Source organism: Amblyraja radiata, chromosome 22 (genome assembly GCF_010909765.2).
Source record: "Amblyraja radiata isolate CabotCenter1 chromosome 22, sAmbRad1.1.pri, whole genome shotgun sequence".
NCBI lineage: Eukaryota > Metazoa > Chordata > Chondrichthyes > Rajiformes > Rajidae > Amblyraja > Amblyraja radiata.
Window position 1 is genome coordinate 2,349,835 of NC_045977.1, and position 13,481 is coordinate 2,363,315.

Below are 13,481 nucleotides of genomic sequence, written 5' to 3' on the forward strand. Positions count from 1 at the left end.
TAACTGCAATGAATGGCCATGGTTCTTGGGTCAGAGTATGCAAGTGAAATAAATCTTAGCAGTGAAAAGGTTAAAGCCAACAAGGAACTAAATGAAATCAATGGCAAACTTTTCACTTAATAACTTTTGGGGGAAGTTCCAGATTTTATCACCTTACGTGTGAAGAAGTGTAACTTAATTAAATATTAAATTAGACTCTTGTGTGTTGAGATCTTAAGCCACGAGTCCCATGCGTTGCAGCCACAGTAATAACAAAGAAAGTAAAGATACTGTAAAAGGCATGACGCAATTTTTTTTGTATTTTAAAATTTTGCAATCAAAAACACAATATGACAGAAGGCATCTATTTACAAAAGCAGTTTTTTTTGGTATGATACAGCATTTAATACAACTGTTGACAATCTGCAATATCTTGCTTTGTCAAACAAAAGCAGACTTCTTCACACCAGAAGGCAGCTAAGGCACAATTTCTGTGTTTTTTTTTCTCTCTGCTAATAGGAGGGCAAGTGGGTGCAAAACAGCTAGTGCAATTATTTGCGGAATAAAATTCTACATACAGGAAATTGTACTGGTTTTCAGAACTTTGATCAAAAGGTCAAATTAAAGATATTTTTAAACATAAAATATTTTATTACTTTAAATAAATAACAAAATATTTACATCTTTCAATATGCTGCATATTGGAATTTGTCCTTCTTTCATTGTATTTACAGGTTCAGTTTATAAAATAATTCTTTACAGATTTCTTTTAATGCATATTTGGATCTTTAACAAAATAGCAGTCATATTTTTAAACTCCACTTGGTCATTTTCCTTCTGTTAAAATGAGGGTGTGATCACCAATTTATAAGGAGAGCCAGCACTAACTATCTGACATCCACACATTTGTTGACATTGAACAAGTGTAGCTTTAATAACCCCAAGACCCTTTCATAAGGGTCTTTGGACAGAAATTGACCTAAATGAGACTAACAAAGCTCATTGAACAAAATATGTGACAATTTACAAATATGGTGCAGTGAAGCAGCACCTGAATATTTGCTCTGTTATCAGAGACATCTGTACAGCATCTTGCAGTTTTTTTGGCAAGTTTATCTTCAATTTTGATGAGCTCTCACGGCACGGATCAGTTTGCATAGATGATACATTCAGCTCAGGTGAAACAGGCTCAGTAGATAATTTCAATATCTATAACATCAGGTAAAATGAACTCCCATGTACATGTGAGGTAGCACCCATGATAGAGCCCCCTCCTTGTGGAAGGAAGAAGGCATGGGCGTCTACAGCATACAGACTTGATAATGGACAGCTGGGGAACAATTTCACAAATCCCCTCCCCCACAGAAGACTTTGTTCACTCAGTCGTGAAATTTGCTCGTCAACTTTATGCTTTTAACTTGTACATTTGGATAAGTTGAACAAATTGAAAAAGAGTACCTGCTGTGTACATTTCAAAGGCTGAATCTGGGAAGATCGAGCCTTGGGGAATACAGTCAGTTAGTTTGCATTCATAATGAATTTAGCAGCACACAGCGAGTCAGCCATTATTCAACCCTTTACAGGCTGAGAAATCGAATTTTTCAAATAATTCTATTTTTTTAAATGATCGAGGGGCAGGGGCAGGACACAAAATATCAAAATGAATTGCCCACCAGTCTTTTCACATTTATTTGCTGTTTTCAGTATCGCTACAAACTATAAATTAATCATGCCGCCATATCTAACATATACATGTCTTCTTTTGTCAGCTTAAGTTACCACTGCAGATGCAAACAGATAGATAGCACTGTATGACTCCATACCTCTTACACAGATCTAGTTATCATTCACCCACAGGGCTGAGATACATTGATTCTTACAAGAGGAAGCCAGTTTTTAAAAAATCGGCTAACAGAGAATATTTGTAGATTAATAAAATGTGATCCAAATGTGGGTGAAATGGATCAGTGAGGAATGCAATCCTGATCGCTGTTTCCCACCCTCTCCACCTGTTAATGTACAATTAATATATTAAAAACCATTCCTTTTTCTAAGCATTTAGCAAGTCCTGTTCCAATTCAGATTCTTGAATCAATCTGGTGGGTTGTCAGTTCACCCGATTGCTAATACACCAAAGGGATTTAAGGTGCTGGAGTAACTCAGCAGGCCAGGCAGCATCTTTGGAGAACATGGATTGGTGACCTTTTCAGATTGAAACCTTTCTTCAGAAGAACCTGAAGAAGAGTCTCTGCGTAAAACATCACCTATTTATGTCCTCCAGCAATGTGCCTGAACTGTTGAGTCACTCCAGCACTTTTGTGTCCTGCTGTGTATTAACCAGCATCTGCAGTTCTTTGTTTCGACTAAGACATCAAGTGCTGCAATGGAATAGTGCAGAAAGACTGCTCCTCAACCCACAAATGAACCATCAACTTCAAGAATGTAATGATCGCACTAATGAGGATGGAAACCTGGAATAAATGGGTGGGAGGTTCAGGCATTAACCTGTCTAAGCCAAAGGGTCACTCACTCCCACACAGGTTTTTCCTGGTTTTAATGGACCGAATGGGTGACAGCCAGCAACGGTGAATACTCACACAAGTGCAAGGATGTCTGAAATGTACTTGATTAGCGAGCATGAAGCAAGGTAGTGAGAGGTTTGAACTGGCACCCTTCAAGAAGACTGAGGTAAATGCCAATTAGGAACCTTTAGCTTTCTCCCACTGCCCAGCTGTGCCAAAACATCATTTTTCACTTTCACAATAGTAATTCTTCATGTTGACTTTGTTACAAAGCTGCTGTTATAGGAGAATGTGAGATTCAACATGATGTAAACCCTTTATAATCCTCAGTCAGCTTTAATAACTGCTGCTGTCTTCAGGAGCTAAATTTTTGTGGTTAAATCTTCATTCTTTTATGTTGCTTTCTTTATCTTACATGGATTTTGAGTGGAGGACACTGAGAAAATAAAGTAAGAAATAGAGTTGCTTATGGAAATAACTCGCTCTCTGCTGACCTAACTGCGTAACGTTAATTGTTTCACTCATATGTCAAATAATAGGTCAAGTTAAAATGGGGATGTGGTTCATTTGATACGTTTGCAGTTAGCTTATTTGTTCCATTAAAATGAAGTTTAAAAACCAGACATGGTGCTAGATTGCCTATTGCTAGAAAGGTCACCTTGACAGTAATGCAGTTTGCCAGGTTCAAATTAATGTACCTTATACCGAATGTTCGAAAGACCAGGAATCCTGAATATTTAGCAATTCCAGCCCATAGTTCCAATCAAAGAGCCTCAATTTTGCAAACTATGCTTGAAGGAGATAAAAAGTATCTCAGATGTTAATAAAAAGATATCAGTTCAGCTATCTATTGAAGAGCTGGTTAGGTTAATTCAGGTTAATTCTAGGTTAATTCTGCCTCAGCAGCTACTGCTAAGCTTGCAATATAGTTGTGGCTGTGTTATTCCAAAAGGAAACAGAGTCCACAGCCTCTGTAGTGCTAACTGGAAGACATACTTCTGTACCTTCACCTTAAACTTCCGAATTAAAAATCGCATTTCTGGTGCTATGCTCAATTCTGGTGCTTCTTCATTGAAAGTGCAGTGCCAATCACTTTTTTTTCTTGGCAAAACATGTTAAAAAATCGTAGGTCATAAAAAACCTATAAGTGTAGAAGGAATGTATGATAAAATAATTTAAAAAAGTATAGGCATATTGCTACCTTGAAATATTGTGATGGTCCCTAAAACTCTCAGCATGAGTGAATCAAATTAGTTATTGTGGGGATGCTAACACATGACCATGTTCTGAATCCATTTCCCAGTCCTGGCTGCAGTATAATGCTCAGATCATCTGTTACACACTTGGATTATTCAGTGCTGAAAAGCCTGTTTCAGCAGAGTGTCATAATCCTGTTAGGAGGACAGGCTTTCACTCTTACAGTAGGTGCAACAATTACACTCGATTCAAAGTGTCCTGTTGACTGAAGCTTTAAGACCTCTGCGGCTTTTAGATCAGGTACAGTTAAAGAAGATAGGAAGTCAGGGCATATGCCTTTATCAATAAAGGCAGATTATTAGTAGGATATAGATATCAAGCTGCAAAAGCAGCATCTACTCGTTAGTCACTGACTAAAATGTTTAAATAAATAGAGTGCGAAAATTTCCTTCTATCTTTTTCGTACATGATAATACGATCGTTTCTTTCATCATGCCAGCCCAGCTAACACATACTTCATTTGTGAACATCGCTGTCTTCAGTTTTAAATGCACTGCTCTAGCTTTGCCACAATTTTGTGAAGACATCGTGGAACTGTTGCTAAGAACTAAAGGAGAGACCCAACTGCAGAAATTGATCCCACTATCAGGAAAATTTGCATTTTCACAATGACTTGGGGGTGCACTAGGTGCTACCTCAAGCGGCCATTGGCTTTGACGGGACCCAGTTCTGACTTGGGGTCCGGACTCTGTGAGCTCCAGGTTGTTTGACTGCAGGTCTGCATCACTGGGCAAGAGGTGGGACCAATGGTACAAATGTCCACAGCTGACCACAAGCTGTTCACCATGGGATCCACCCAGTTCTCCAACTGTGAGCCGCTGAGAGCTGCATTGCGCTTTGCCTGTTCCGCTTGGCCCGGAGCAACGTGGATATTCAGAGCGTTATTCAAGCCCTGAAAGCTTTGTTCCATGTAGGCATTCTTAGGTGGCCCATTGTGCAACTTAAGTGCTTCTTCTGCAAAATAAGAACAAAATGACTCATTGAAACTTCTACAATACTGCAAAGACTTCTGCAACACTGATTAAACCATCAGCTTCATCATTATTATTAGCACATAGTCAACGTCTTCAATACTTGTGTAAAATGTACAATAATCAGCTGCCTTTTGAGGAAATGTTTTACACATGCGCATAGAAACATAGAAACATAGAAAATAGGTGCAGGAGGAGGCCATTCGGCCCTTCGAGCCAGTACCGCGATTCATTGTGATCATGGCTGATCGTCCCCAATCAATAACCCATGCCTGCCTTCTCCCCATATCCCTCGACTCCACTAGCCCCTAGAACTCTATCTAACTCACTCTTAAATCCATCCAGTGACTTAGCCTCCACTGCCCTCTGTGGCAGGGAATTCCACAAATTCACAACTCTCTGGGTGAAAAAGTTTTTTCTCACATCAGTCTAAAATGGCCTCCCCTTTATTCTAAGACTGTGGCCCTTGGTTTTGGACTCGGCCAACATTGGGAACATTTTTCCTGCATCTAGCCCGTACAGTCCCTTCATAATTTTATATGTTTCTATAAGTTCCCACCGACACCCCGCGACATGTATGGTCGTGAGTAGTCGCCCAAAGAGTCGTATCTTTTTCTGGTCGCATCTGGATTTTCAATATGTTAAGTATTTTCAGCAACCCGCAGCGACTATGATGAGTGCCGGCAAGTCGCCAAAAAAATTGGGTAACTTTGTGCATATAAGTAAACTTGAGTTCATGTGATTACACATTGGAAGTTTGTTTGTAATCAGCAAGATACAGATAAGTTAGGAGTGAGTGCAAAAATGTGGTAGATGAGGTAATAATGATGGGAAACATGAGGTTGTTCAGCTTGGTAGACAAATAAAAAGTGAGCTGCAATGGATTACTCCAGCATTTTGTCTATCTTCGGTGTAAAGAGATGCTGCCTGTTCCACTGACTTACTCCAGCATTTTATGTCTATCTTCGGTGTAAACCAGTATCTGTTGTTACTTCCTACACAATAAAAAGTTAGCTTATCGTTCAAAAGAAGCAACTGCAGAATGCTTCTATAGGGAGCGATCAGAGTAAGTCACAGCAAGTTACTGTCCTGGGCTCCTCCATTGCCAGTGTGGGGCTGGAGGACTCGTATTCTGCTTGGGTAGCTTACAACTCTATGGTATGTGCCTTGAATTCTCTAATTTTAGGTAACTAACCTAACCCCCCTCCCCTCCATCACTTGCTTCCTTCCGCCCCATTTTAACTTGCTCCATTTCTCCCCTCCTCCCCCTCCCCGTCCACCTATATTCCTCTGGCTTGACAATTTGTACTTCCTCCATCCTTATCTTCCATCTTTTGTCTTTTATCTCTGGCCTTTGTCCAACCATCTGCCTCTCAACCCCTGCTCCTCCTGATCTGTACCCACCTATCACTTACCAACCAGGCTTTGTCCTGCCCCTCCTCTCTTCCAGCTTTCTCCTCCACCACAATCAGTCTGAAGAAGTTTCCAGACCCAAAACATCACCTATCAGTTTTCTTCAGAGATGCTGCCTTGCCCACTGAATTACTCCAGCAGTTTGTGCTTTATTTCAGAATAATGTTAAAAAGACAAACAACATGTCTACTGTCCTAGATGGAAGCCCACTGCCACTATCTATGTGAAGAGGAAGGACATTCTTTCAATGTCTTGGGTCATGCTCATCTCTTTGACGATACAATACGATAGAACTTTATTCATCCCTGGAGGGATATTGGTCAGTCAACAAGGTACACGAGAACTTGAAATTAAAATTAAATTAAAAGTGAAAACAAAAGAAAAAGACAAGCGACTGTTGGCTGGCTGCCGTGTGCCTTCACCGGAACGAACGAACAAACACATGAACGCAGTCTTATCTCCAGTGCAGAGGATTCCAAAATTAGAGTGCCCCCCCCCACACACACTGCATCCCCCTTTGTTCTCTCACCGTCCCTCATGGCAGTGCCCCCCACGCCAGGTCCCCATTATCTTCCATTCCCCTTATTACATTACTTATGTAGACTATCTGGTCACTTGCGTTGGTGTTATTCCAGGGGTCTGTGCACAGATTTCCAACACTACCACTGTGACAATGCTGAAAATACTGAAAGGTTGACCCTGTCACCTGAGTATGAGGATATTCATCACTAAAAACACTTGATTACAGTCACACAGCATGGAAACAGGCCCTCCATTCCCAACTTGCCCACACCAACCAAGGTGACCCATCTACACTAGTTCCACCTGCCTGTGTTTGGCCCAAGGTACACAAAAATGCTGGAGAAACTCAGCGGGTGCAGCAGCATCTATGGAGCGAAGGAAATAGGTGACGTTTCGGGCCAAAACCCTTCTTCAGATTGATGAGGGGTGGGGGGGGAGAAGGAAGGAAAAAGGGAGGAGGAGGAGCCCGAGGGCGGGGGGATGGGAGGAGACAGCTCGAGGGTTAAGGAAGGGGAGGAGACAGCAAGGGCTAGCAAAACTGGGAGAATTCAACGTTCATGCCATCGGGACGCAAGCAACCCAGGCGGAATATGAGGTGCTGTTCCTCCAATTTCCGGTGTTGCTCACTCTGGCAATGGAGGAGACCCAGGACAGAGAGGTCGGATTGGGAATGGGAGGGGGAGTTGAAGTGCTGAGCCACCGGGAGTTCAGGTAGGTTATTGCGGACTGAGCGGAGGTGTTCGGCGAAACGATCGCCCAACCTCCGCTTAGTCTCCCCGATGTAAATCAGCTGACATCTAGAGCAGCGGATGCAGTAGATGAGGTTGGAGGAGATACAGGTGAACCTTTGTCGCACCTGGAACGACTGCTTGGGTCCTTGAATGGAGTCGAGGGGGGAGGTGAAGGGACAGGTGTTGCATTTCTTGCGGTTGCAACGGAAAGTGCCCGGGGAGGGGGTGGTACGGGAGGGAAGGGAAGAATTGACAAGGGAGTTGCGGAGGGAGCGGTCTTTGCGGAAGGCAGACATAGGGGGAGATGGGAAGATGTGGCGAGTGGTGGGGTCACGTTGGAGGTGGCGGAAATGGCGGAGGATTATGTGTTGTATTTGCCGGCTGGTGGAGTGAAAGGTGAGGACTAGGGGGACTGCCCTTGTTGCGAGTGCGGGGATGGGGAGGGAGAGCAGTGTTGCGGGGTATGGATGAGACCCTGGTGCGAGCCTCATCTATGGTGGCGGAGGGGAATCCCCGTTCCCTGAAGAGCGAGGACATTTCCGATGCCCTGTGTTTGGCCCAAATCTTTCTAAACTTTTCCTTTCCATGTACCTGTCCAAATTATTCAATTTTTTGTACTATGTATCTGTGCTATTTTACATTGGCTAATTTAAATTGTTGAAATTTTATAATATTCTTAAAAAAGCTGAATGGAAATGCATTTTTGATAGTCCAAGGAGAAACCTTAATGGGCCTGTCCCACTTAGGCAATTTTTTTGGCGACTGCCGGCGACTGTCATAGTCGTAGCAGGTCACCGGAAAAAACAGCGACTGGACCACCCTATGACAATGTCTATGACAATGTCTACAACAACCTACCTCCTAGTCGACGTCAAGCTACGGCAAGCTACCGATCACCGGCGACCATTAGGACGTCCACCTACGACCACACCTACAACAACACACGTCCACCCGCGACAAGCTACGACAAGTTAAGACAATTCAGTCGCCGGTGCCTGTCGCCAGTTGACGTAGGTAGTCGCCAATGGAATTCACCGGTCAGCACCGCCGACAACCAGGCAACAACCTACGTCAGCACCTATGTCAGGCTACGATCATTGGCGTCAATGGGCGACTGAGGAGACCATACAGGCGACACCCCAGCGACCATGTGGAGACAGCCTAGTCGCCTGTAGTTGCCTAAAAAATCGTCGAAGTGGGACAGGGGCATGAGGGAGGAATTTAATTGACTTTTAGGGAGCTAATTAATTCCCTCCAAATTCTGAATCTCCAGTTACATTTGTTGGCATAATCTTTCTTCAGTGGATAAGAAATTGGAGCATGTAATGTAGTAATCAAGGGAGATCTTTTAATGAGGACTGATTCTTCCTGGTTTTCCAACTAAGCTGAAGGAAAGCCCTATGTTTCTTGAAGATACTTTAACAATACTTTCATGATCCCCAAGTGCTCTACTGCCTACAAAGTACGTTTAAAAGTAGACATTGTTGTAAGGTAGGCAACCTGACAGCTAGTTTGTGCACAAAGAGCTCGTGCAGAAGGCAGTGTAATAATTACAGGGTGTCCACTCAACGATGTTGAGTGAAGGATTAATATTGATCTTTCTTCCAGGTAACTCACCTGCTTTTGCTGTAAAATATGACTTAGTCACCTGAGGAAACAGATGCAGACTTTTGCATCGAATGGTAGGACTAACTTACAGAGGGATCAAGGGATGCAAGCCCATAGGTTGCTGAAAGAGGCAACACAAGTAAATAGGGTGGAAAAGAAGGCAGACAACTTGCTTGTTTTCATTGCACCTGGCACACTGTATGAAAATTGAAGTCATGTTGCAGCTGTATAAAAGTTTAGTAAGGCCACATCTGGAGGACAGTGTGTCATTCTGGTTGCCACAGATGTGGAGACTTTGGAGAGTGCAGAAGATGTTCACCTGTATGTTGCATGGATTAAAGCATATTAGCCACAAGGAGAGGCTGGATAAAAATGGATAGCTTTCTCTGGAATGGCTGAGGGGCAACTAAATACATAACATTGTGAGGCATAAATAAATAAATAGTGTCTTGTTAACAGGGTGGAAATGTCAAATGCTAGACAGACAGGGTGGTGAATCTGTGGAATCCTTTGCCACAGAAGGCTGTGGAGGCCATCAGTGGATATTTTTAAGGCAGAAATAGATAGATTCTTGGTTAGTACGGGTGGATCATACCCACATATTCATTGCCACAGAATGTTAGTTGATATATTTAAGGCAGAGGTAGATTGATTATTGTTTAGTGCGGGTGTCACAAGTTATGGGGAGAAGGCAGGAGAATGGGGTTAGGAGGGAGAGATAGATCAGCCATGAATGAATGGCGGAGTAGACTTGATGGGCCAAATGGCCTAATTCCACTCCATCTGACCTTATGAGCATTGGTTCAAGGAGAAAGGAGGGAATTTTAAAGGAGATATGCAAGGGAAGAGGCAATTCTGTTTTACACAGATAGTGGTTGGTGCCTGAAACCAGGGGAGATCATAGAAGCATAAAGGGTGATATGGACCAAGTGCAGGCAAATGGGATGCGTTTAGATTGTGTCATGTCGGCAGAGATATGTTAGGCTGAAGTGTGCATTCCTGTACTGTGTCCTGTGCTCAGTGCCACTGTGCTATGTTCAGCTTAACATGTCATCTGAATGAGGGCCTCTTTGAGGTAATTGAGCATCGAATCTGGAGTGAAACTTAAACACACAACCTTCTGATTCAGAGGTGTGATTACAACAAACTAAGGCAAAACTAAAACCATGCCTGATTATTGTTGCTTGAAATCAGTGCGTGGACTGATTAATCTCTAGTGGTTGCTGGCTGTAATCCACCTGCGTTAATTGTCAAAAATGACATGCATTAGATACTCATTATGCATGAAAACTGAAACCAGATAAATTGGTTCAGTAACACTCCTGGTTCACTCTGACAACTATCTAGTGCATAATGAATAAATGTGGAATCTTTTAACACTCACAGATGGCAGGAGAGTTTAAAAATAGCACTTGAGAAAAAACATTTGTGATGTTTTTGTTCAATGATTCAACTGTTCAGATTGAACAAACAAAAAATGATTAATTAAGGGAGCAGCTTTGAGCCAGACCCATTGTTCTCAGGGATTTTGCCTGCTTCTCGTAAGCTTCTAGTATTTTAACACAAGCATCGAGATCAATAGGGTCTGGAGGATAAGTAGGTGGATGAGCATTCAGAGTCCGGGGCCAGTTATCAGACATAAATTTGACATTAAATAGTTAGTATCAACGCTGGCAATCATAAACTACCAGACTGTTGTTTAAAGGCGAACTTTACAGAAAGAAAATGGCCAGTTTAGCCTATGTGTGCCTTCACCCCCGCCAGCATGGTTGCCAGTTAATTGCAGAGGCAAAATAGAATGGACAAAAAATACTACCGTTGCCAAGGACATCCACAACCCAGTGAATGAATGAAAAGTGTTTTATAACATCCATGGAACAATGGAATCACTTGCAATTGGGCTCCAAGTATCCTGACATCTTCCATGATGCAACAATAAGACCAGAGGAGAAAGGAGGAATGCAAAGAACTGCAGCATCTGTTAATTTTACAGTATTGATAATAGCAAATGAGCTTTGGAGTTAGTTGGTCCATGCCTTTCCTCAAGAAGTGATGCAGCATTAGAGATGTTGCCTTACAATGCCAGAGACCCGGGTTCAATCCTGACTATGGGGGCTGTCTGTGCGAAGTTTATATGTTCTCCCCGTGACCACGTGGGTTTTCTCCGGGTGCTCCGGTTTCCTCCGACACTCCAAAGACATACAGGTTTGTAGGTTAATTGGCTTGGTAAACACAATTTGTAAAAATTGGTCTGAGTGTATATAATAGAAATCTGAAACTTTCAGCCACAAAAATTGCTCTTTTATATTGTCTGAGACTGATTCATTTTTCAGTAAACAGAAGTATTAAAAGCAATTTGGTTAGATTTGGTGAGACCAGGATTTGGAAATTGAGAATCACTTTTCAGTGGCAGAGTTCACCAAATTAGTGTAATCACACACCCAATACATATTAATACAGTATTACTGCAAATGTTACACCACATCTGATACTACTAATAGGAGCTCAGGTATGCCCTGAAATTCTGCTCTGGGAATGTTTCACTACTAATATACGACTACTCGATAATTCAGTTTACAGAGGCTGCTTTGTTCAGGTAAATTATGGGCATTTTCTCATATCTACTTTCGATTGTTTAGCTTAGAGACACAGCGTGGAAACAGGCCCTTCGGCCCACCGAGTCTGCGCCGACCAGCGATCCCCACACATTAACACTATCCTACACACACTGGGGGAAATTTATACATTTACACCAAGCCAATTAACCTACAAACCTGTATGTGTTTGCCATGTCTAGATCAGGAAAATGTTATTGTTAATTGGATGTTTCCGACTATATTTAGTTGTATTAGATGCAGTGACAGTGGAAACAGTTGTGGTCTCCGCTGCGATCCGGTTTGGCATTTCATTTTGTGCATTATTGTTCTTAAAATGTGAACGTGCAATGCAAGAAGATGTAAAGATAGGATGCGACCCAGTGTAATGGCAATGATCCCCAATGTGAGGTTATCCACTTTGGTGGCAAAAACAAGAAGGCAGATTACCTGAATTGTGTCAGATTAGGAAAAGGGAAGATGCAATGAGACCTTGCTGTGCTTGTACATCAGTCACTGAAAGTAAGCATGCAGATACAGCAGGCAGAGAAGAAAGCTAAGTTGGCCTTCATTGCGAGAGGATTTGAGTTAAGGATCAAGGCGGTCCTACTGCAGTTGTACAGGGCCCTGGTGAGACCACACCTGGAGTATTGTGTGCAGTTTTGGTCTCCTAGTTTGAGGAAGGACATTATTGCTATTGAGGGAGTGCAGCATAGGTTCACCTGGTTAATTCACAGGATGGCAGGGATGATGTATGATGAAAGTATGGATCGACTGGGCTTGTATTCACTGGAATTTAGAAGGATGAGGGGATCTTATAGAAACATATAAAATTCTTAAATGATTGGACAGGTTAGATGTAGGAAAACATTTCCCGATGTTGGTGAAATCCAGAACTCAGGGTCACAGTTTAAGAATAAGGGGTAGGCCATTTAGGACTGAGATGAGGAAAAACATTTTCACCCAGAGAGTTGTGAATCTGTGGAATTCTCTGCCACAGCAGGCAGTGGAGGCCAATTCACTGGATGTTTTCAAGAGAGAGTTAGATTTGGCTCTAAGGACTAAAGGAATCAAGAGATATGGGGAAAAAGCAGGAACACGGTACTGATTTTAGATGATCAGCCATGATCATATTGAATGGCGGTGCTGGCTGGAAGGGCCGAATGGCCTACTCCTGCAGCTATTTTCTGTGTTTCAATGTTTCTATGATCGAGACAGGAATCACAAAAATAAACATTTAGGCCTGGGGAGAAGGCAGGCACGGGTTATTGATTGGGGACGATCAGCCATGATCACAATGAATGGTGGTGCTGGCTCGAAGGGCCAAATGGCCTCCTCCAGCACCTATTTTCTATGTTTCTATGACTCTTTTGATGAATACATGATTCATTCAGTGACAAGGGCGGCAAAGTGGTGCAGCTGGTATAGCTTCTGCCACTCAGCACCAGAGACCCTGTTTCTCTCCTTGCCTTGGGTGCTGTCTATGTGGAGTTTGCACATTCTTCCTGGAAACCACATAGATTTACTCCCAGAGTTCTCATTTCCTCCCATGTCCCAAAGAGATTTGTGGGTTAACTGCCCTGTGTAAATTGCCCCGTGTTGGGGTGTAGATGCAAAAGTGGACTAACATGAGACTGGTGCGAATGGGTGATCGATAGTCATTGTGGACTAGATGGGCTGAATGGCTTGTTTCCATTCCGTGTCATTCAATCAATTGAAACCAAAGGAAACAAATGCTTTGTTTGAATCGATTAATCAGCCATCTCATTGAACAGTTTGCAAGTTGGTCTACTCTTATCTAAGTTATGCTGATGTCATGTCTGATCCTTATCATCCCATTTTTGACTGCGAACACTAACTTTAACTAGTATTGAAATCTAGATA

At 42.5% G+C, this 13,481-nt stretch overlaps 1 protein-coding gene across 1 annotated transcript in view; it reads right to left on the minus strand.

Moving 5' to 3' along the window:
- Positions 1 to 615: 615 nt before the first annotated feature.
- xylt1 (xylosyltransferase 1) overlaps positions 616 to 13,481 on the minus strand; it is a 303,503-nt gene continuing 290,637 nt past the window's right edge. Inside the window, exon 11 of the mRNA XM_033040266.1 lies at positions 616 to 4,712. Coding sequence (XP_032896157.1) covers positions 4,390 to 4,712 — 323 coding nt within the window. The 3' untranslated portion in view covers positions 616 to 4,389. The remainder of the gene's footprint in view (positions 4,713 to 13,481) is intronic.